This window comes from Rhopalosiphum maidis, chromosome 1 (assembly GCF_003676215.2).
Source record: "Rhopalosiphum maidis isolate BTI-1 chromosome 1, ASM367621v3, whole genome shotgun sequence".
NCBI lineage: Eukaryota > Metazoa > Arthropoda > Insecta > Hemiptera > Aphididae > Rhopalosiphum > Rhopalosiphum maidis.
The window spans coordinates 72001160-72025299 of NC_040877.1; the positions used below are offsets into that span (position 1 = coordinate 72001160).

Below are 24140 nucleotides of genomic sequence, written 5' to 3' on the forward strand. Positions count from 1 at the left end.
TGGCCATCCCGAGGGGGTGGTGATGCTGGGGATCGTTGCAGATAGGGATGCGGGAAATGAGACGCCGCGGTTATTTTCTCCGATATAAAGCCGGATTATAGGGGACGTCGCGATAGCTCTTTCGAATTCTTAATTCTGACCCGCACATTCTTTGCAGTTCACAGATCTAATATATATATATATATATATATATTTGTGTATGTGTGTGTGCGTGCGTGCGTGTACGAAAAGAGAGCGTATAAAACTTGCTGCGGGGGTGAAGCCACGGACCGTGTCGATTCGAATTATTATTATTATACTCGACGTTGTCGTTTTTACTCGTGTCAAAAGTTCTATCCGCCTAGATAGGTCCTAGAGCGAAATACGACGTGGAAAACAATCGCCAGACTTTAGTGATAAAGGATTCGATAAGTGCGAAACGATATATGTAATATAAAATATACGGCCGTCGACCAGAACGATGTGGGAAAACCTGTTCAAATGACTTATTATTAAATCAATATAATATTATAGTTGATTATGCAGGTCCAAAAAATAATTTTCTACACACTATAATAATATTATTTCAATGTTTTTTTTCTCAATCAGCAAAAAAAAAAAAAAAAAAAAACGAGATAAAATTAATTATAATATAATTATCTATTTTACAAACATTGTGTGCTTTTCATACTAAAAGCTTTACGCTTCTTGCTGCCCATGATAAATTTACTTACGATTTTGTTGTAATAATGAATGGGATGTTATTAATATGGAATACCTAATGCAAAGTAACTACAGAATGAGATAAAATTAAAAAAAGGTGGGCAAGTGGATATCGCTCTGCTGTATAGTAGAGATGGAGATGAGTAGGTTACTATAATGAATGTGTTAAATTTGAATGCAATGATAGGTATCATTGTATACGAAAAACGATTCTGAACGGAGATGATTTGTCAGTCCAGGTTAATTAGTAGGATGTATTGTATTATTACCTATCTTTAAATTGTAATATATCGTTATTTTACTCGATTTCGTAAAAAAATAAATTTCATACGCTTATAACATTTTTTCTATATTGACGCTGGAGTTTTTTTTTTTTACGGTTATTTGAAGAAAAATTTATGGAGAACCTTGTACATGATGTAATAGATTTGAAATTCTATAATAATCGTATTAATATTACAAAATTGCCGATAATATTACTACTGTTTTTGCACGTCTGTTAAGCGGGCTTCATACATTTACAATAAGTACAAATTGTGTGAATTTTTAATACATAATATAAAAATGTTTTTTTTTTCAATCATGCAATTTTACTGGAATTTAATAATAACTGTAATTAAGTATGATTTTACCAATGTTTATCGGTGCAACACAATACTTCTTTTACACAAATTATTATTATTATCATTTATCATATAATCTGAGATTATTCAATTTGCGCTTATAAATTTTACAAAATTGTAGTTTTATAATGACTCACTGAATATATTAATTAATATTAGTTGAAGTTCAATCGACACTTTTTTTTTTAATAAACGAGGATTGATACTACATTATAGACACGTATTTTATATTAATTATATACTAAAATACGGGACAAAGAGACGCAAAATACAAACAAAAAGAACATTTCAGCAGAATTCTACAGCAGGCTACCCAAAACAATGAAAACGTTTATTATACAGTATAGGTGTATTGTTTTAGCTAATACGTTTTAATGTCGTATATAATGTGGACGGGACACTAATCAATAGCGATTTGATATTGTATTGGATTTAATTATTGCGTAAACGTCGTAAACTATAATATATAAGAAGACAATATTCGAAAACGGGTTTACGTGAAATAAAATAACAATAGTAATAATAATAATAATAATATTATATTATATTATTCTAATACCTAAAGCGTTCTTCCGAAGTTCGAACCCTAAATCCTCCGGAGGTTTTCCATAATCCTGTAACGCTAATGTTTTATTATTATCATAATCGTACGGGCTCTGCTTCTTAATAATATGATGTCCTGTATACCACGATGAAATATGACGACGGATACAATTCGTCGTAAGTGGTCGTCCGACAACATAACGTAATCTCACGCGCGCGCCCCCGGATGAGACCGGTTTGCGTGATGCACCAAACAACCCATAAATCGTCGAGATCACGAAAGTTATTATTATCATCGTCATTATTACCCATGTTTGTATTCATTACCCAAATCGCGCGCATAATGCACCGACCGCACGTGACACTGAATGATATACGTCCATGTGTTAGGCATATATTATATATATGTGTGTGTGTATAATCCGAGCCCACCCTGCCGCAATAGGTTTATGGGAAAAATTATCGACGGAAACGAACGTAATTAGTAAAATGTGATGGAGACACAACTATAGATATGATAATAATAATAACAATAATAATAAATATTTAATAATATAAAATTATATAATCTATAATATTTTCATTAAAAAAATGGAAATTTCCTTTACTCTAAAGAAGTAACGATCACCCGAGCCAGAATAGGACCCACTCATTTAACTCATTTCTTCCTCGTCACCAAAGAGTCGGCCCCAACATACGATACGTGTAAAAAAAAACCTTACAATCAACGACATTATTGTGATAAAATGTTTTAAACACGCCAAAGCACGAAAAATCTTGTTGTATAAGTATAAGTTTTAAAGGAGAATCTATAGTATTATAATAATATAATATACTATAAACCTTAAACGGCATATTATAGGTTATAAAATATACACAATATTATACGTAACCCAGTAGAGCTTGAATGACACTAGACGATGATTTTCGTACAGACTTTGTGAAGTGTTTTCACCTAACACCTGAATATTTAATACGATTGTATATATAAACTTTTTTTTGTACTGTTCAATAAATTATATTACAATAATGATATACAGGACCTACCTGTCAATTGACAAGGACAAATATAATACAGTATATAATATAGTATTAAAAATTATTGTTACTGCTTGTATAGTTGTATTATATTTATTCTATCTTATCTATAACATATTATTATTGAATTATTAACATGTTTAAACTTGTATATGTTGTCTAAATTTTAAATTGATGTATAAAACTTCGCCCGTTAATATATATAAATAAATAAATATAATAGCTGAAAGTATTTTTTGAATCATCATATTTAAAGAAGTAGAATATAATAAAATATTACAGCCTATACGTATTCTAATATATTATTAAAATGTGCGAATTTAATTTTAGCAACCATTAAATTAGATCCTATAAGAAAAAAGTTCCTCAAGCTTTATTTTGATAAATAAATTCGATTTGTGAAATATTCTTTCAAGGTTTTTTCGCTTATATTCTCGCACAGTCACTTGGGACGTGGACCGACCGCCAAGCCCCGCTGACTATAGGGGCGGAAGGGCATGCCACGTGTTCTCCGACCAGAAAATTACATTAAACCCTCAACGAGGGTCGACGTCAGTTCGAATGTATTCGTGACCTATCTTGGGGATGAGGTTTGGTATTTCGTTTGCGGTGCATTCGTATTGACCCGTATATAGGTAGGTACGAAAAATAAGCCATGGTGTTAGATTAATATTTCAGTTTTTGAGTATATGTTCTGAATACAAGAACAACGACCGTACGTTTATAAAAAATGACAATAATGACAACAATAATAATATGAACAACAAATAATAATTGAAATCAAAAAATACCGTTAACTTTATACTCATAAACAAGAGTGTGGCCCATTTCCTTCTGAAAATTGAAAATTTAACGTCTTGATTTATAATCCAAATATATGCTCACCATTCGAAATGCAACGTTGCGTCAGTTACTCAGTTATTATTTAAGAATAAATTTGAAAAACGTTAATAATTTAAGAAATAATAAGGATCTTACCGTTTAATAAATCATTTTGTGTGTGAGTGTATGAATATATTTACTGTACCTAGGTATTATATACTTGTAACTTATTTACGTATAAATTAGTTAATATTTGTACAAATATATACAAATATCTATAGATAAGGTTAGATGCATATAATATTTTGAATTTGTAAGCTTGAAAAAGCTAAATACATATTACTATTAAGTGTATAGAGGTATACGGTTTTATCATATGTAATACATAAATATATTATAATCCTTTATACTTGTATAATATATATTATATTATCATCCAATAAATTTATACTTTCTTCAGTTTCCGATTCATGAGTCATGACCATGAATTTCTTTAATATTGGTTGACTTCGATTTTAATAGTTACCTAGCTGTTATTTCATTATATATTGCAGTTTTTTTTAACACAATGCCAAATAAACAATATCTCTAAGAATAAAATTTCTACTCGTGTAATATTTAAAATATCGAAAAACTAAATAAGATTATTACAATTTATAATCTATACAAGTATCATAACATTATCTTAATAGATTGGAATTTTACTGTTTCGATTATCATTAATAACAAACATAAAATATTATTTTAAATTTAATTTAGTTATGCAACGCAAATTATTGTAACGATGCATGATTTTTTAATGTTAAAAAATGGGTGCATGGTTTGGGACAGAAATGGTAAATGGGCTATGATAAAAGGTTTCGCGCATAAACGGATTGCAAATTAAAGGCAGCGGAATCCAGAGATTCTCAGCTAGTGGTCTGATCTATTGACAACACATCAATTAATAGTTTCAATTTTGCGTATTTTGCATATACGAGTATGTGTCTGTTTTGTCATTTTCAACTGTACGATTCTACCTACTATCAACACTATCCGAGTTAGAAATGAAGAATTTATGTAAAAAATATCTTTTAATTTACCAATAATAGCTAAATTTTAGAGCCATCGTTTCTGTTAGTAAATACGTTTTTTATTTCTATTTTCAGTGGCGTATTTAAGATTTTGTTAAGGGAGGTTATACGTTGGCACATATAATTTCTTCCACGGAGGGGGGGTACACTTACCATCACCACCGTTTCTCAAAAATGTTGAAAATGTATAAACTTATTATAAATAAGCACCTACACATAAATACATAAAACTGTATTCTTTTGTTTTGAAGATTTATTATTCATAGTCATTAGTCCATAGTTTTCTATAAAATGGAGAAAACCATAAAAATACAATAGTAGCTAATACCTATTGATTAATATACAAATATATAATATGTAGGACGAAAAACAGTAAAAAATAATGCACCAACCAGTTGGTAATTCCCCCCTCCCTCCGTAAATACGCCACTATCTATATTTGTATACTAATGATTTTAACGTTAAAATTCATAAAAAAAATAGCCCTACTATTTTATGACATTTTAAATATATGTTACCATTTGAAAATCAAAAGTTACTAGTGGTTTCACTATTAATTAAAAGGGTGAAAAATATAAAAATTTCATACAGTTTGAGAAAATCATCATACAAAATATTTTGAAAAAAAGTAAATACTTGACGAAATAATGAGTGTATAATGCTAAAAGAATCACCCAGTATAGTGCTCCAGTATCGGTGGGTAAAGGTACGGTTTCCCTGCAGCGTCAAAGAGTGGAACAGCACAACGTCATGACGTCACTTCTAGACGCTTACCTATGTCCAGACCAGGTAGTTGACACCAGACGCCGCGGGAAACCGTTTAAAACTGTCTTCCGCGGGAAAGAACCGAAAAGACTACAAACTGTAGCCTATATGTCAAAACTAAGTAATACAGTTAAACTGTGACGTCGGATATGTGTTTTCAGTTTTCACCACATAAAAAAGAGAATTTTGGCTATGAAATGTCGTTTTTATTTTTTCAATATCGGAACTACAAAAAAAGTTATTCATGTTTGAAAAACACAAAATAGTGGTTTTGAAACAATAACTTTTTTCATGAGTGATATCAAAAATATTAAAATGATATTTCACAGATAACATTCTCAACTATATTGTGTATCACTTTGGAGTTAACTATCACTATAACATGAGTGGTTCTATTTCGTGCAAGGTGCAAAACAGTTTTTGTTATATATTACATTTGTAAGACGTTAACATTTAAAACGATTAAGTTGATGTTACTGTTAATACATACAACCTCGGGATTACAATTTTTGAAATTGTGATAAAACAATTTGCTGGTTAAAAATAAGTAATATTTTTTTTATTTATTATAAATTTCATATTATCGATAAAGGATCATAAAAAAACCACACGAATAACATAAGACACACGTTGTATAGTATTATAATAATTAAACATTAATAATTTAATAAATGTAATGATTTAGACAAAAATTAAATCAACCTACCATAGGTACTATCAATATCAAAAAAATGTCGATAAATATACTTAATGATGTAGGCTGAGACTTATTCTCATACAATGAAATACTATTGAATTTAAATTTAACACATATATTACAGCGACCTACTCGACGTCTACTGAGCAGCAGCAGTGTGGTATTACATCTTGATGCTGAAAAGGATGGGGCAATTAGAATTTAATGTTGGTCTTTAGTTTTCAGTCCATACTTTGTAGGTTATGATATATTATACTATTTTAGTTAAATGTATTACTAAAAATTATCTTAATTTCAAATTTTAAAAAAACGCTTTGTTTTTTCATCTATATTTTTTTAACTGAGATTTTAATTAAATAAGAACACATTTAAATTATCCCAAAAATAATATTTTTTCCCGTTAACTTTAGGTTATTAAAAAATGTATGGTTTTAAAATTATCTAATTTTTCTTTATTTTCTGGAGCTCTCTAAAATTCTGTTTTTTAATATATTGTATTATTTTAATACATTTAATTCCTATTAAAAGGCGTTTGTTGTGGTGTGCATGTGTGCGAGAGAGCGGGAGGGGATAAAGCCTCAGGCCTTAACTGGCAATGTTTGGACAATTTTCTGGACCCCTCCTATAAACAATTCCTAAATACGCCAATATCATTATAGACACTTTGATGATGTACAATACTGGATTAATATTAATATTTCTAATATGGTAATATACTTATGTTATAAATATAGGAAACTGCAAGTACTAAAAATGTACACACATTATTTAAATATATTAAGTATATTATAATTATTTTGTGAACATGAATATTTGTATAGCACATTATGACAAGTAGCGGAATTTTGACATTTTAAACGGTTAACTTACATCGTACAGACAGCAAACGTATCATATACTAATTAGTAATTTAATACGACTTTATAAGTCTACAACTCAAATAACATAAAAATATTTTCTTTTGTAAAATTATATATTATATACACACATAAAAAAAAAATAGCAAATGTATTCCGAATTGAGGAAAAATGTTTGATATAACTGAACCGGTGCTATAAAGTTAAAAATACAGTGACACGTGACTATATTAAACTATAATAAATGACGGGCACTAACGAGTATTGTTCAAATGGAATAACTACATTTTTATAAATCGCTTACAAATCTATTAAACACATTATTTAATATAGTTATAGTTAATACTAAAAAAAAGTAAATAAAAAAATGGTTCTAACTAAATTTATTTAAGATTTAAGCTTTGTACTTATATATATATATTTATAGTGAATTAATATTATATACGCAGCGTAATGCGTAAAGTAAATGATGACGCATCGTAAAATTAGACTAAGTATTTAAAAGTACTTGTATGTTTTGAACGCGCGAATTACTGAAGTGTACAATTTTCCAATGACGTCGCAGTAACATGAAAGTAAATAAAATATTATAGTTTAATCGTAGAATGCTTGTACGTTTATATAATAAATTATAGAAATAATAGTAAAATAAAACAATTAATTTAAGTTATCATAAAAAAAAAAAAATTCCTGATACATGGCGGAATTAAAGAGTATTCACGTTTCCGCCAGAAAAGTATCGACATCTATAAAATCTTATAATTCCGAACCACATTTTGTTATGTTAGGTTAATATGATAAACAACAAAACAGTGGTTTTCGTATAGATTTAGACAAAAACACTTATTAAATAGCCAAAAAATAATAATTACAAATTTGACGGTCGTGCGATAATATTATCATTGTAGAATATAAAATCGAATAGCTGTGTCAAATATCATAAAAAAGGAAAATTAGTTATATATCAGGTACGTACATAAGTCGCTATTCCATATGAGGTGAACAATATTCGTTGTAATATACATAATATTATAATATCATAATGTATACACACTGAGGAAAACAAAAAAAGAAGATGAAACTGGAAATTATAAATTATAATATATATTTAAAAGATAACTGATTATGTGTGTACTTGTCTTGGTAATGCTGGTGTAGCAGTCTTAAGTTTGTTCAAACATCAATAGTTTTTCATGTCGCCAGAAAATCATTGCTCGGGGTAGGCGAGTATATCTTCTGGATGATTTATAATGATTTCTAACACTTTACCATTCATCACGGCTGCCTGCAAGGCTTTTATTTCAGTACTAGATCTTAATTCTTCCGTTGACCGGCTATTATAGTAAGGCAACAACACTTTTTGTACGTCGAACATGAGAGACGATGGCTCATCAGTGATTTCTTCAAACATGAATACCGGTTCGAATGAATTGTTATCGATGATGGGTTTTATTGGTGGCATGGCGGGTCTATAATTCGGGTCACTGTCGAGGGGCTGGAGTAGTTTGGCTGTGGAAAAACAAAAACGAAATGAAATGAAAAAAAACTAAAACTTAATAATTAACAAATATAACGAAAAATACCCAGTTACAACGAAGCAAGTGTATTATGCATATAATAATATATATATTATATTAACGCGTAGTTTAGACATAAGCGTTTGAACCATTCCATTTAATTTTTTTAGTCTACTTCCACTAGCCACCTCTACTTTTAATTTTTTAAACACTAACATATACAATAACCAACATTTTAAATACCGCCTGTCTTATGTGCTCCTCAAAATATGTTATCATTATAATGTGACTTATGATTAATCATTTCGTAAATAATTAATAATACATTGAAGATTCAACTAACATGATAAAGCTAAGTCATTGTATTATAGTTGGGATATGATATTGATGCAATAATTTCGTCGACCACTACCTTTGACACTTTCGGTTATTATGATATTTCGGAGTCGATAGATTGGACAATATACATATATACTACAAAAGTACAAACACAATAATATATGTCAGGAACTAGCCGGCGGGTAAAGGAAGTCCAAGGCGGTGCGAAAAGTTTAATGACGTAATAGAAATCATCAAAATAGTCTAGTAGGGAGAAAGAATATGCGAGTGGTGTTGGGTTTTATTCGCATCTATACCTTTTACCTATACAATATAATTGCATACAGTATTTCAATTATTCCAGAATTTGTTTTTTATTATTTCTAATGAGCTAAATATTAAACATAGGACCACAATCGAATATAAATAATTATTGGTAGTAATTTATGAAAATAAATATATATTGCAACATTTTTTCAATTATATATTATAAATCATACTATTTCTTAAAAAAAAATGTATATTATTATAAAGCGTAGATATTGCACAATTATATAATTTTTTAATTATTAGAAATATTATGTCCAAAACACAATAGTACAATATTTTACAATGTAAAAAGCTCATCAACTTAATCATTGTAAATATAATTGTCTTTGTACACGAAAACAAATAAAAATAATTAAACAAGTGGTAAATATAAAATAAACATTATTTCTTATTAAGTTTAGCACTTAAATTTAAAGCTATATTTAAATATAATATCATACCCAAATAAATAGGCGTATAAAAAAAATATTTGTATTTTTTTAAATTTTAAGTTAATTTTTCAAAACAACAAAATAAAATCTTATAGTATTAGTAAATATATAAATTGAAATACTTTAAATAAAGCTTAAGAAAATATAGTTTTATAACTTATATAGAACATAAAATATTTACAATGATTTATCATAATCAATCTTTTTAAACTATCTTTTGGCTATAACTTAAAATAATATATCTCATTTTCTATAGTTAATATAATATATAGGTATAAATGTCATTTCTTAAGATTAAAATATTATATATTTATTAAAATAATGTCAAAAACAAATTTAGAAATCACCTAATCACGTAGCTCATATAATAAAATATATAGAGTACACAATTTAAATTAATAACTCAACAATATTTTTCATATACACAAGAGAATAAAATAAAATATTTTGGTATTCTTGTGGTATGCGGTCTACCTCACGTTTCTGTTTGTCATATGCGGTTTACCGCATACTTGTTGTCTACCACATATGTTTCTATACGTCATATCAGTGGCATAACTAAAAAATTTGGGCTCCCCCGCAAAAATAAAAAATGGGCCCCAAAAATATTGTTATACCAACTATAAATATAACTCTATAACCAAAGGCCCCAAATTACTATGGGCTCCCATGCGTCATATGCGGTCTATAACATACTTTTTATACGTGATTAAATTATGGTAGAATTATATTATATTTAATTTAATGACACACAATATGTATTAAAAATAATTCAATAAAACAATACACGTCACGATCTAATCCTAAATTAAGTTAAGTTAGGTACAAAAAAAATAGGTATAGAAATATAATTAGAAAAACAAATAAAATATTATAATATGTCAATGTATCAAAAAATACTATACTATGTCTAGATAATCTTCATTTCTATTATTTATATTAGGTACAATATAACTTTACGTCTCTTAAAAAACATTCAAATATATCATCATTGCTGTTTCTTAGACGCCATCATTGTTCCGCTAAATACGAGGGTACCAATGATGGTGATGTAACATGCATTTTTTTTAAGATTCGGAGTTTTAAACCTCCCCATAAACTTTCTATGCGCTGTGTATATGCACCATTGATAGGATCGATTAAAAATTGGGAATGGTTTACGGTTTTATGTATGTACCCTTTAGTTTCTAATGTCTTATATGCAAGCCATTCATTTAAGTGTATTTCTGTACCAATTTCAATTTCATTTTGAATTATTCCGTGCAGTGTCTGTCTGTCTCTTTTTTCTACAACAAAATATCTTGCTTCGATAACACCATTTTCGTCTTTTTGGCACATTCTAAACGCCCCATGGATCAGTAAGTTTTTTGCCATCATTTCTGGTAGACTCTGCTGTGGTAGACCGCATATGACATATAGAAACATGTGTGGGTAGATGACAAGTGTACGGTAGACCGAATACAACAAGAATACCAATATTTTTCGTTTTTAAATTGTCAATTCCTCCAAATATTCTTATTATATGGGTTTTACTGTACAAAATTACAAATTAACTAATAGTGTTAAATTAACATAATGTTTCATATATTTTTGTTCGTTAATATTATGATAAACACTATCTATAATTTGTGGATTGATTTAAGTATTAAAACTAAACTAACCATTTATACTTTCTACATTTTTAATATATCTAATTGACATTAAATGGTAACATTTTACTTTAGATCTCTAATTATTTATTTTAGAAATATACTGTACAATAATATATTACAACAATTATTGTTTAGTATATTATACTAATTCATATTTTTCTGTGCTTATTATACAATATTTAAAAATTCCTACGAGTATTCATAATTGTATCAATGATAAAACTTAATATAAATTCATTAATAACATATACTATTTGTGGCTATAATTAATAATATATATTAGATGTATTACATATACATTTCATTGGATTAATAATTTAATTGTTGTCTATATACAATTATTATTTTGATTATAAAAATATATTATTTACTTCCATAATTATCCTAAATATAATATGTATATTGAAATGAATTTGTAAGATGATAAAAAATTATTGTTCAACAATAAAGTTAATTTTGTTCCTCAGTTGAAAAAAAATGATCGATAAATAAATTAACAGTCAACAATAAAATAAAAATATTTACTATAAAAATAAACCTAAGGTACTTGTCTTATATGCCACGTACAAAATAATTTTGGTGATGTATGTAACTAGTTACCAGCTAAAAATTTACCAAAAGCTGTTAAGATATTTCTCATACCATTACAAAAATTCAAATAAACTAGCAGTCTATTCACATTATTGTTTCGTACTGTAAATATAATATTATGATGAACATAATAACTAATGAATTAGTTTAAATGTGAAGAAGAGAAAATAAGTATATACAAAAAGTTTTTTTGTTAAATGATTTATAATAAATAAATTGACTAGTAATAATTTAAGAAATAGCTCACACAGCACAATATTTGTTATGTGGCATAAAAACAAGTACCAAAATTAAATTAATATAACACAATGGTGATTGGCAGTGAATGATAAAGAAGAAATGTGCAGCTTATTTTTCCGATCAAGTGCAACTTATATATTAATATATCCCCCTTACTTAGACCTTACTAAGATTTTAAAAATGGTTCACACAGTGTTTAAACTTTAAATCTAATGTATATGAAAAACTTGACAAATCTGGCAGTGAACAATCTCTGGATTTCCCCCAGTATTTGTATTTGTTTTACTTGACGTCATTCTGCTAACCAAACCACCACCTGAACACATGTCCTGTTATTGTTTGAGGAGCTCACTTCAAAAACTCAGGCAGTGTATACTCGTGGCTAGTAGGCAGCTTGAGTTCAGCAGAATATGAATTAGCTATGTGTTATAAAAAAAATGTGTTTAATAATAAAAAACGGAATAATGTTAAAAATGTGTAATGTATTAGTAAAAACTAAATAAAAATTGAAATTAATAAAAGAAATTGTTTTAATTGAACACGTTATTAAAAATATTAACGAAGTTATTATAAAATTGCCATTCATTTTTTTAATAATAATATGAACTATTTTAATTTATGTACTAAAAAAAAATAATATTAATGTAGTAAATAAATTAAACAAAACATAGTGAAATGTATCTAGTTCCCACTTTAGTTTAACAAGATTAACAAATTTCCAATATTTCCAATGAAAATATTCTTCATAAGAATATAAAATAAACATAATAATGATTTTTTTTTTTTATAGAATTATATACGCATTATTTATTTTTTTAATATTAACTATGCACATACAATTATTGTTTATACAATTATTTAAAATAATTTCCAAGATTCAAATTATCATTGATCAAAAATTATGCGAAATCAAGACAATAATATCAACACCTAATTACCACAAATTTGAAAGAATGTAAACTTAATCAAATATTACTATTTTCTAAGTATATCAAATTGATTAGTTTGGAGAAAGATCTTCCTCGTAAAGTTTTTAGAATTGTATTGAGAGGTAAGAAAGCATATCAAAAATGTTAGGCTTTACATTGACATGAGTGAAATAATAAAAGTAAGAATTTTACATACTGATGTATAACATAAAAATATTCAACAATCAATCTAAATACAATAAAATAAATATTTATAATAACATATCATATCCAACTCCATATAATCTATAACTATATAATTTACATTAAACACAAAAACATTGGATAGAAACAGTGGGTAGACTACCTACAGAAAGTCGAAAGTAGGACACTGTGATAAACAACTAATTTAGAACCAACAACTAAAGCATTAAAAGCAATGAAAATGTGTTAATATAAAATAAAAAAGAATGAAGAAATTATTTTATAAAATATTTAGAAAAAATTTAATTTAAGTTATATCATATATATAATCATTTCAAATTTGTTATTATTATCAAACTGTATTATATATTATGATTTTTCTAAATTAAAAAAAAAACTAATATTTTTTATAAATTATCTGTAAATAATAAAATACATTTTAAAAGTTTTTTTAGATAAATTAAACCAAGACTTTGGTAGGTATTTAAATAATGTTTAATTATGTTATTCGTCTTTACAGTTTATTAAAATTTTGTTTCATATTCAATACATAAAGCAATTTTTACTTCTCTAATAAATTACTTACAATTTTAATAATATATAAGATTTAATTTATAGTTAACTTTGTTATTAAAATTACATTTAATGCTAACAAAGGGAAAATATTATTTTGAAACAGTCTCATGAAGCCAAGAGTTTTATCTATCTGTATGAATGATAATTATTTGTGCTCAATATTTAATCGCTAAATATTTCAGACTTATACTCATTCCATCATTAAATTTAAATTATGGAGAGTTAATAAAAACAAAAAGTAATACGCATCATATAATATGGTTTTTTATGAATTGTATTACAGTTTATTTAAAACTAAATCAATTTTAATGAAAAAACTAATATTTTTACAATATTACTCTCATATTTATATATACTTTTAATTAACCAGGCCAGCTAATAATTAAAAACTGTATCAATTCTAAGAACAATTTTAGACTATACCTAGTAAATATATTAAATACATTTCATCTAATAATTAATAGACTTCGAAACCAAATATAACTATCATAACACAAACAGACAGCGGATGGGTCTATTATCAGTTCACTTTAAATATACTAGCTAACTAGCACTAATAATGTGTTTTTAAATTAAATTAATATTTTAATAAAAACTATTGAACTTAACTAAAAGATTAACCAATACAATAAATTTATAGAATTATTATTTATGGTAATTTCACAGAACTATTAAACTTAATTTTAAGCATAATTTAACTATTAATAAATTATTGATAAGATAATTTTTCCAATCATTTAAACATTTAGTCATTGTGCAATTTTTAAAACACAAAATGTTTATATTATCTATTATAATTCAAATTAAGTAAGAGAAAAAGTATATTTACAATAATACTATAGTTATTTATAACCATATTATTTTTTAAATGAGTGACTATCAGTCCAATTTTTCAAATAGTTATCAATAAATATATATATTATATATAAATATAAGCATAGATTTAGTTATTACCTTTCCTAAGTCCTGGTGGCCAGCCATTATTTTTTGTCCAATCACGTTCTCCTACATCATTTATCAGGGGCTCACCATTATCGTTTTCTGCGGTGGTTACATCTTCAGCACTCATTTCATTTGAAATACTATACATAGAACATGAGTCCTCAATAGGCATACTTTTATCTATTGTTTCATCATTCGGCTGATTCATTTCTACATCATCTGGAACTACCTCTATATCAATAGTTTTCTCCTCATTAATTTCTCGATTTTCAATTTGAATAGTAATATTTTCAACAATGTCTATGTTGCTATTAGCCTCTGTATAAATATCTTTATTTGTACTAGTAGGTTCATTTAGAGAGTCGAATTCCTCTGTCTCAGATACACCAATAATATTGTCATCTTTAGTCAACGTATTTGAATCAGATTTATTTATGGTATTCGAAATGCCACTTAAAGAACTTTCAAAATGGTTTATATGATCCAAAGTATTTACTGTTTTTTCTAATAATAATTCGGTAATTTTTGTTTGATCATCAATTTCATTTGCAAACTCATTTGAATAGATTTCACAAGGTTCATTAGAAGGATCTTTTTTAATTTCCTCAACTAATACGGATTCCTTTGGTGATATTTCGAGAATTGTTTTTTTCATACAATCTGAAGTTAACTGCATTTCAAATTTATCACTTATATCATCCACAGTTGAGCTACAGCCAGATTGACTTTGTCTTTGTTCTATAACAGGGGTATTTTTATTATTTTCATTTAAATCTAAAATTTTATCAGGATTTATATTCGCTTCTTGAACTTTATTTGTTATGGAAGGTAAGACTTCACTTGTTTTTGGCATAACTTCAGCCATGGTTGGTGCAATTTCACTTGTACTTTGTTTATCTTCAATTATGGTAGACACATTACTTGTATCAAGTTCCTCATCTTCATCGTCGCCATCATTTTCCCAATCTTTTAATAACTCGTCTTGTAATTTTATTTTTTTTGCGTCTGATATTTTGTTCTTTAAATTCTTTCGTTTATTAGCATTAGAACTAGGTAATTTCTTGACCGTTTCCTCTTTAGTATCATTTTTATGCGTTGCCATATGCCGTTTTAAGAGATCATAACGATTAGTTGAGTAAGTACAGTTAACATGTACATGACAAGCATAACCATTTGATACTGATGTTCTAATGGGTGTACGGAGTTTAATAGCTCTTGATGGAGGTAAAGATTTTTGTTTTTGAGCAGGACTTTGTTTTGATTGTGGTGTAGACTGTTTCGATTGTGATGTAGATGGTTTCGATTGTGGTGTAGATGGTTTCGATTGTGGTGTAGATGATTTTGATTGTGATCTAGATGGTTTTGTTTGCGATGTAAGCGATTGTAATTCTTGTAATTCTTGTAAAGACTTTCTACCTCTCTTCTTAGGCTTTTTTATTTCAGGGGTGAAACCTTGTATGATGGACTTCAATTGTTCTTGTGCTTTATCTATCTTTTCAAAAATAAGAATATCACCTCCAATACGCTTTTCTATTGTTAAAACGTCTGTTAAAAAGTGCTGCATATCGAAATGACTTGATGAATGTGTACCTTTTTCTTGGCTCTTATGTAAAGCTGTAAAATACAAGGAAATAAATATTGTTATAGGTAAATAAATATTAAAATAATTAAAAAATTAACACTTACAATACCCTTTTTTAACCAATTCCATTTTAAGAGGGCATGAGTATAGCAATATTTTATCGTTTTTGAGGACAACTTCACTATAAATATAAATAATAAATGTCATCAAAATATAAAATGTATTGTTATATACTATTAACTTACTATTTTTGTTCTTTTTCAAATTTAACCACAGCAATAGGGTTAACCTTGTTCACATACTCTAACAAATCATCTGGAATTGTAAGGGGATCTACTACTACACCAGGCCACCAATAACGATTGAACAATTTTACCCAAACTTCCGTACCATATGAGTATGAAACAGTTTGTTCACTCATTTTTATAACGTTGGTGGTATTTAATCACCTAAAAAAAAATATAAGATAACATTTAGTGTTTAATTTGCACAAGCCACAAAAATAAACAAATACCAAACGGTAATATAATAATGGATAAATTTGCTTAAGTATACTTAAATACCTTTGTAAAATTCTTTTAACTAAAATTAGCTATATACCAAAAAAACACCCAAAATAGTCACATAAACTAAAATATCCAAACTTAAATAACTGGAAATAAAATTATTGTTGAATATCATAAATTATTTGGAAAAATCCAACAAAAATATTAAATAATAAAGGATACTGAAAATTTAAAAATTAATTTTGGTTGTGAGCAGTACCTAATATATCTTTTTATCTGAGAACTTTATAAAAAAATCATATATTGGAAAACTTCTGATTAAGAACCATTAATAACATGTTGACTGCTATGCGGCTGCCGGCGTCTGTTAGGTACCTATTTGTAGAAAATTTTTTAAAAATTATGTATAATGTACCTACAAAATAATACTTTAATTATATGGATCTTTAATAAGCTACAAATTAAGTACCTAACCAAAAATTAGTAGCCGTTGTTAAAAAAGTGAAATAACATTTGATAAACACCAAAAGAAATAAATCAATATAAACTTAAGCTCAGGGCCTTCTCAGGGTTAAAAACTGTATACCGGTTTTTCACAAAAACTCTTAAAAACCGTGAATTTTAAGAGCCCTAAACCGGTTATCTAATTTATCCATGGTTTGAAAAGCAGATATTGGTAATTGATTAATAAAAGTTTATAAAGTTATATACAAAAAACCAATTATCAACATTCCTGAAAATCGTTTTTTTTAGCAATACCCGGTAAACCTGCAATACAAAATTAGGAAAAACATTTTTTGTTCCAATTACCAATTATTTATTTTTATTTCAGTTTAATTTAGTGTTTTTACTCTTTGTACTTTATTTAGTAGAAAAATTGTAGTCATCAGTAATATTGAAGTAATGGATTTATGATAAAATTAAATAGAAAATACGTACAATGCCATACTGGTAATGCTGTAATAGTATACTATTTACGTTAATTATAAAATATATTGTACTTATATTATAATATTTTATATTTTAAATTAAAAATAATATATTTATATCTCAACTGATTATTTTATATTACTGGTATTCCATTGTTTGGCCGTTTGTACAAAAAGACAAAAAACATTTGGAAATTAATGTTACTATAATATTATATTTAGTATTTATATTATTTATATATTATACATTATTATTAAAAGCATTTAATTTTGACATAAATGATTAATAATACATACTGTTAAGTTATGAAATATGAATTAATTATGAAAAAAAAAAAAGTTGAATTTGTATTTTTAAATAACCAATATATTTCTAAGTATTAACTTTTTATAATGGTGATGCATAAATATTAAATACCTTATATTGAAGAATTAGTCTAATAATTTAATAATTATTATTATTTAAAAATGTAGAAGAGCTAACTGCTAAGTAGTATAAGAGACAAAGCTCTAAAATAATTCTTCACAATTTAAGTTATACTCAAGAAGACAAGACAGAACTGAATGAAACCAGAAGTCAGAATGATGGATTTTCATTTTTCTTATTATTAAATATTATAGATCAGTGATTTTCAACCGGTGTGCCGTGAGCACTCTTAAAGCGTGCCACAAAAAATCTATTATTAGTATTTATTTATATGTATATATAGGTATATATACAAAATATGCGTCACATATTATATGGATTGGTGTGCTGCGAAAATGTAGTACACAGAGATTAAGTGTGCCGCATGGTTAAAAACTATTGCTACAGATATTTAGATAGTATAACTCATTTAATGTAAAGTGTAAACACTTCATTATAAATAATTCATAGTTGATGAAATATATATGAAAAGCGCTTAAAATTGGTAACGGGTTACCACTTTTTTTATAGTGATGTTTGGTAACCAGGAACTGGTTAACGACACTTCTTAGAACAAGAAAACATGTAACGCTTCTTAAAAGATTTTCATCTCCTAATGGAGCGGATTACTAATAATTTTAGAAATGGTTATTTTTAATTTTGAAGTAGTTAAATTAAAATTTACATGATGAATAAATGTAGTTACAGAAAATATTTTATAGATAGTCAAAAAATTTACTTTTTGTCATTGGGACACTGTAAAAAGCATAATTGTTTTTAAGACGCTATAGAGCTACAGAAGTATAGAGTTACTTTTTAAACGTTCATCTTGAAAGTTGTGGTCTATGATAAATGCTAATTTATCAAATTTTTAGACCATAGGCTCTATAGATAATTTTGAGGATGGTTTTTATACCTAACAAGTAAACTATAATTAAATAGTTGTTGTTCATGTATAACACAACAAGTATATTATGTACTTAATGTTTACCATCTACATACTAGTACAGAATTATGTTTGTGTTTAAAATTAGGTGGTTTGTAGTATAAATCAAATAGTCACAATTATTGGTAAAAAGTAACAATAATTTTAATTTATTAAATCAGGGGTCTCCAAACTTATTAACATGGCATGCCAAATCTTAAATATGCTTTGGCATTTGCAAACAATTTTTTTTAGTAATAAATTAATAAATTTAAAATATGGATCTAGGACAATTGGTCTCCGTGGAAAAAATGCTGAAAGCGGAAAATTGGTCTCATCATAATTTTAATTTATACTTTTAGAATAAAATATATTGTTGAACAAAAAAATAAGAACAGATATTTTTATGAATACAATTTTTACGACTCATGAAAATAATAATTATAATTTACAAAGTCCCAAAAGTGTTTATATTAGGCTATACAAAATAATTCAAAAGTTCATCTTTCAAAAAGTAAATATAAAAACTATTATTAGATACAATGTTTTTTTCTAAGATATCATATTCGTAGAATAAATTATTTATATTGATTCAATAAAAATATAAATACTTGGAATGTTTAATCCTGATAATATTTTGAAATTTATGTTAAATGCTTCAGATATGTTATAAATGTGGGCATAATCTTTTTTTTTAATGCATTATATACATTCAATAAATGTAGTGAAAAAATTAGTGGTTGGTATATCATTTGCCATGATTAAACTATAACTGATACATTATGTTTGTTAGTAATACTTAGTAAAATATTACCAAAAAATGTCCATTGTCTCAAGAAAAAATTGGCCAGGGACCACTTGTCCGTGTATAAAATTATGATGGGTACTGATTTTCTACATACAGCATATTTATGCGGAGACCAATTGTCCATTAAAAAAAATGATATTTTAAAAAATATCATTAACTTGATGGGCTGTAGATTGGAGACCTGTGTTAAATAATTATTCATTATTGTAATTTAAAAACAAACGTAAATGTTAAAAGTAGTACTTATTTTGTATTCATAAAAAAATAAATATCATTAAAAATAGCAATAAAATAGATATTTTTCTACATAATTATATTCTATCATATAGAAATTAGGCAAAATATGTTTGAATAGTTACCTAGTAGATATCTATAAGTCAGTATAATATGATACTATTAGTCTTGGTGTCATAGGTTATAGCACCATGTAGTGTCACTTGTAATACCTAGAGTATAAAATAAATAAATAAATAATAAAGGGAATTGGTGGAAAAGGTAGATAGATGAAAGATGATTAAAAACTTGGACTTTAAATAAGAAAAAAGATTCAATAGTTGTTAGGTATGTGTTTTTTTCACAAAATAAAAGTAAAATAGTTCTTGAATGTAATATATTAATTTGTCTTATTATTTCAATGGAAGTATTACATACACATAAATGAAGTCTGGTGACTGCCTGTTGGAACATGTCCGAAGCACTAGCAAAGTCTTAAGTAAAGGTATATATTTTTCTTTAATGTTTGGTTGTACCTATTTTATATTTAATTTTAGTAGGTATAGGTAGGTAGATATTATTAGAAATGTATATAGTTTTGATACAAGAAAAAATACTTTAGATATTTTGAATTAACAATGAATTTTCAATTTAATTAAATAAAAACCTATTTTAGTGATTGAACCTACTTATCCAAAAAGCAAACCGCAGCATTTCAAAAATGAGGAAAAAATATGCAAATTTACATTTAAGCGTACATCATAGTGTTACCATGCAGGTTGTACACGGCGTGCCCAGGCATGCTCTATGATTTTTCGTGGGCCGAAGCACCCTATGCTTCAATCTACCTAAATAATTAAATTCATTCAATTTTAGATATTTTTTTTAAAGCGAATTTAAAAAGAATTTGAATAATTCATTATAATTAATTTAAGAATCATCGTAACCCCCTCATCCAAAACCTCTCCTCTCGAACACTCCCGGGCGATCCTGGCCGACATTTAAAGCGCAACTGGTGCCGTGACCTGCTAATAGACTAGTCAACTAACCACTACCATCCATGCTATGATGTGCTATTATTGAATAACTCCTTCAATCAAGCCAACCTTGACCTATTATATATATCCTCCATTTATTGTGCTTATTGTAAATATATTTTATACAGATTGTACAAATAAAAATAAATATAAAAAAAAAAAAGATTTAAGCAGAATAAATTTGTCTTGCAGGTTGATGCTAGGCATGCATGTTAAATAACTTAAAATACTACAAAAATTTTGTTGACATTTTCCAAGGTTTCAGAGAAAGATTTATTTACTGAACTGAAACTTTAAAAAAAATAAAAATGTTATGCAACTAAATGGTGTTATTAGTGAATTTGTTTATGAATGGATTCATTAGTTGAAAATAACTGGAAATTCCACAGTTTATACTTGTATTTTTAAAACTTTAAAAATGTTTACAATCATACTTGTAACTAGCTGTACGTATAAACCAGTTTTTTTCAAAATTAACCATAGTAAAAGACAAATTATGCAGTACAATGGGTCGTAAACGTTTGAAGTCATTATTATTGCTTTTCACAGAACAAGAAATGGTATCGAAGGTAGATTTAAATGCAGTAGGTAATGTATGAATTCAATAATATGCGTAATAGATGAATGTCTCTTTGTATATAAAATACATTTATGATTTCTAGCTATCGCTATGTAATTCATAATTATTATATTTATTAGATACTTATATCAGAAGACCAGTGGTAAATATGGGCACTACCCGCTTTTAGAGTCTGTGCACGCCTATGTGGTTGGTTAATGAAAACCAATGTCATTTTTGACCAACGATCTGTGTGCGATACGAACTAAGAAGTCTATATTAAAATCGTATCTTTCAAGAGCACTGATCGGGTATACTATTTTGCTACATACACTTGTTGGCTGACGACGGTATTTAAGAACATATGTCGAAGTAAAACATAAACAGTTAACGGGTGCGCAGTCCTACCCACCAAGAAAAAATGTCGTCAGTCAACGCCCAACGGTAGGTATCTACTCGGTGACCTTATCGTAGTACTTACCAAGGACGTACGTCGAATTCGTGAATCTAAATATTCGGAAATGCTGTTTGGCGTCTGGCCGAACGCGTTATCGCCGGCAATCGAGCGTGTGCGCGTCAGTCGTATGCTCCAGTAGAAAAGAGTTGTTTCGCTCGTCTGTAGTCGCAATCGTCTTCGATCAGTATACTCAGAATAAATGATTAGTGTGGTGTCGAGTGAATAATACTTTTATGATTCATGTGTTGTGTCGTTTAAACGTTCAAGTCCTTGCGGGCGGCCAAAACGAATCGCAATGTAAATAATTGTAACATGGATATAGGCTAGAATGAACGGCGGCGACCAACGAGAGAAAAAACATAATACACAAATTCCTGCGCATGATAATGGTAACGCACAGTGCAGGCAACCTAATGTGACGCTACGCCATATTGTACCAAACGACTGACGTGTTCGGTTACCACAATCACAATATTGAATATAAACACGCGCCCACACTATTAAAGTAGTAAACAAGTAAAATTGAATACCAAAGTTAGTGTATTACTGTATTATTTAAATTTCCTCACAGTCGTGTAAACGAAATAATCCCCTGATACCGCTCCTCATCACAGACGTCATTGCCGGTTCCGTTAATCGACATTCAACAGTCGAATAATGTATCATAATTAATGCCTTATTTGGACAATTGTGCCTCGGTTCAAAAAAAAAAAAAAAAAATGGCGCCTCTTAAAGGACCAAAGGGCCTACTCACGGCCTACCCAATAATAAAATTATTTTCTAACATTATAACTATTAATTTTTTGGTAAATAGGGAAATAAACAAATGAGACGTGTCAGAGTCTCACTAGCAATTCATAAATAATAATAAATATATTAATAAAATAATCAGGTTATTTGTTTGTAACAAAGAAATAATGCGTAATCATATTGGCATCATTGACAAATACTGCGGTTCCAAACGCTGGAAGTTGTTGACAATAAGTAATATTGGCAATATTGCATTTTGTGAAAGAGCACGCCGCATGGGATAATTAAATACGCCCGTATGGGCGTATAGTTATAAACGACTTGTGTCCATTGACTCGACACAACACATAACTACAACAAATTTGGGGACTATTATTAGGTATATAGTGTACCTAACCTATACCTAAAGTCTAAATCGTTATAAATACATTGGTTGTTTAAATTTCAAACAGCATAATACTAAATTATATTATATAGGTACCTAATACTGATATTAAAATAATTTTAATAATTCACATTTCTGACCACAGAATTGTGGTGCCCCCAAGTTACTGGCGCACGGGGCAGTTGTAGCCAGTGCTCCTCCCTCTAAATGTGGTCCTGATCAGAATAACATACTTATTCAACAGTATTGAGTATACGGCTATAAATGTCTATTGTCTAATAATATACGAGTATTATAAAACTTCCTTTTTGTTTTTTTTTTTTTTTTTGGGTTTTTATAACTTAATAACTATTTATTAATTTGATTAATCAACTATCTGTGTACCTACTTTATTATAAAATGTAACAGGGGTGGCCACAACGAGGCTCACGAGCCGCATGCGGCTCTTAAATCAATTTTATAAACATTGCTATACAACGTGGCTCACCTCGAATCAACTTTATAAAATTGTGGCTCCCAAAGTTAAGGTTAGTGGCCACACATGTAATATAATATATTTTTGTGTGGTGCACTACAAAAAATAAAAATGTACATCACTTTGTCCACCTTTATAGTACCTACTATAACTATATCTGCCACCATACCTTGGACGTAAGAAATACATTTTTTTGTAAAAAACAAAATACTTAAGTTAATTTAAATTTAAATATGTGCATTCACATTCTGGAAAATCAGAAAAATATATGAAAATAAT

At 27.6% G+C, this 24140-nt stretch overlaps 1 protein-coding gene across 4 annotated transcripts; it reads right to left on the bottom strand.

Moving 5' to 3' along the window:
• Nucleotides 1–6695: 6695 nt before the first annotated feature.
• LOC113549621 (muscle M-line assembly protein unc-89-like) lies at nt 6696–22613 on the bottom strand. Of its 4 annotated transcripts, none has more exons than XM_026951012.1 (5): nt 22287–22612; nt 16657–16860; nt 16516–16592; nt 14842–16443; nt 6696–8629 (listed from the first exon to the last, which is right to left on the bottom strand). In XM_026951012.1, the coding sequence occupies exons 2-5, from the start codon at nt 16830–16832 to the stop codon at nt 8328–8330; spliced, it is 2157 nt and encodes a 718-aa protein (XP_026806813.1). In that variant the 5' UTR covers nt 16833–16860; nt 22287–22612; the 3' UTR covers nt 6696–8327. The 4 variants fall into 4 exon arrangements, with proteins under 4 accessions (XP_026806813.1, XP_026806812.1, XP_026806814.1 ...); XM_026951011.1 differs by having other exon boundaries at nt 22276–22611; XM_026951013.1 differs by lacking the exon at nt 22287–22612 and adding an exon at nt 20345–20367.
• Between the last annotated feature and the right edge of the window lie 1527 nt (nt 22614–24140).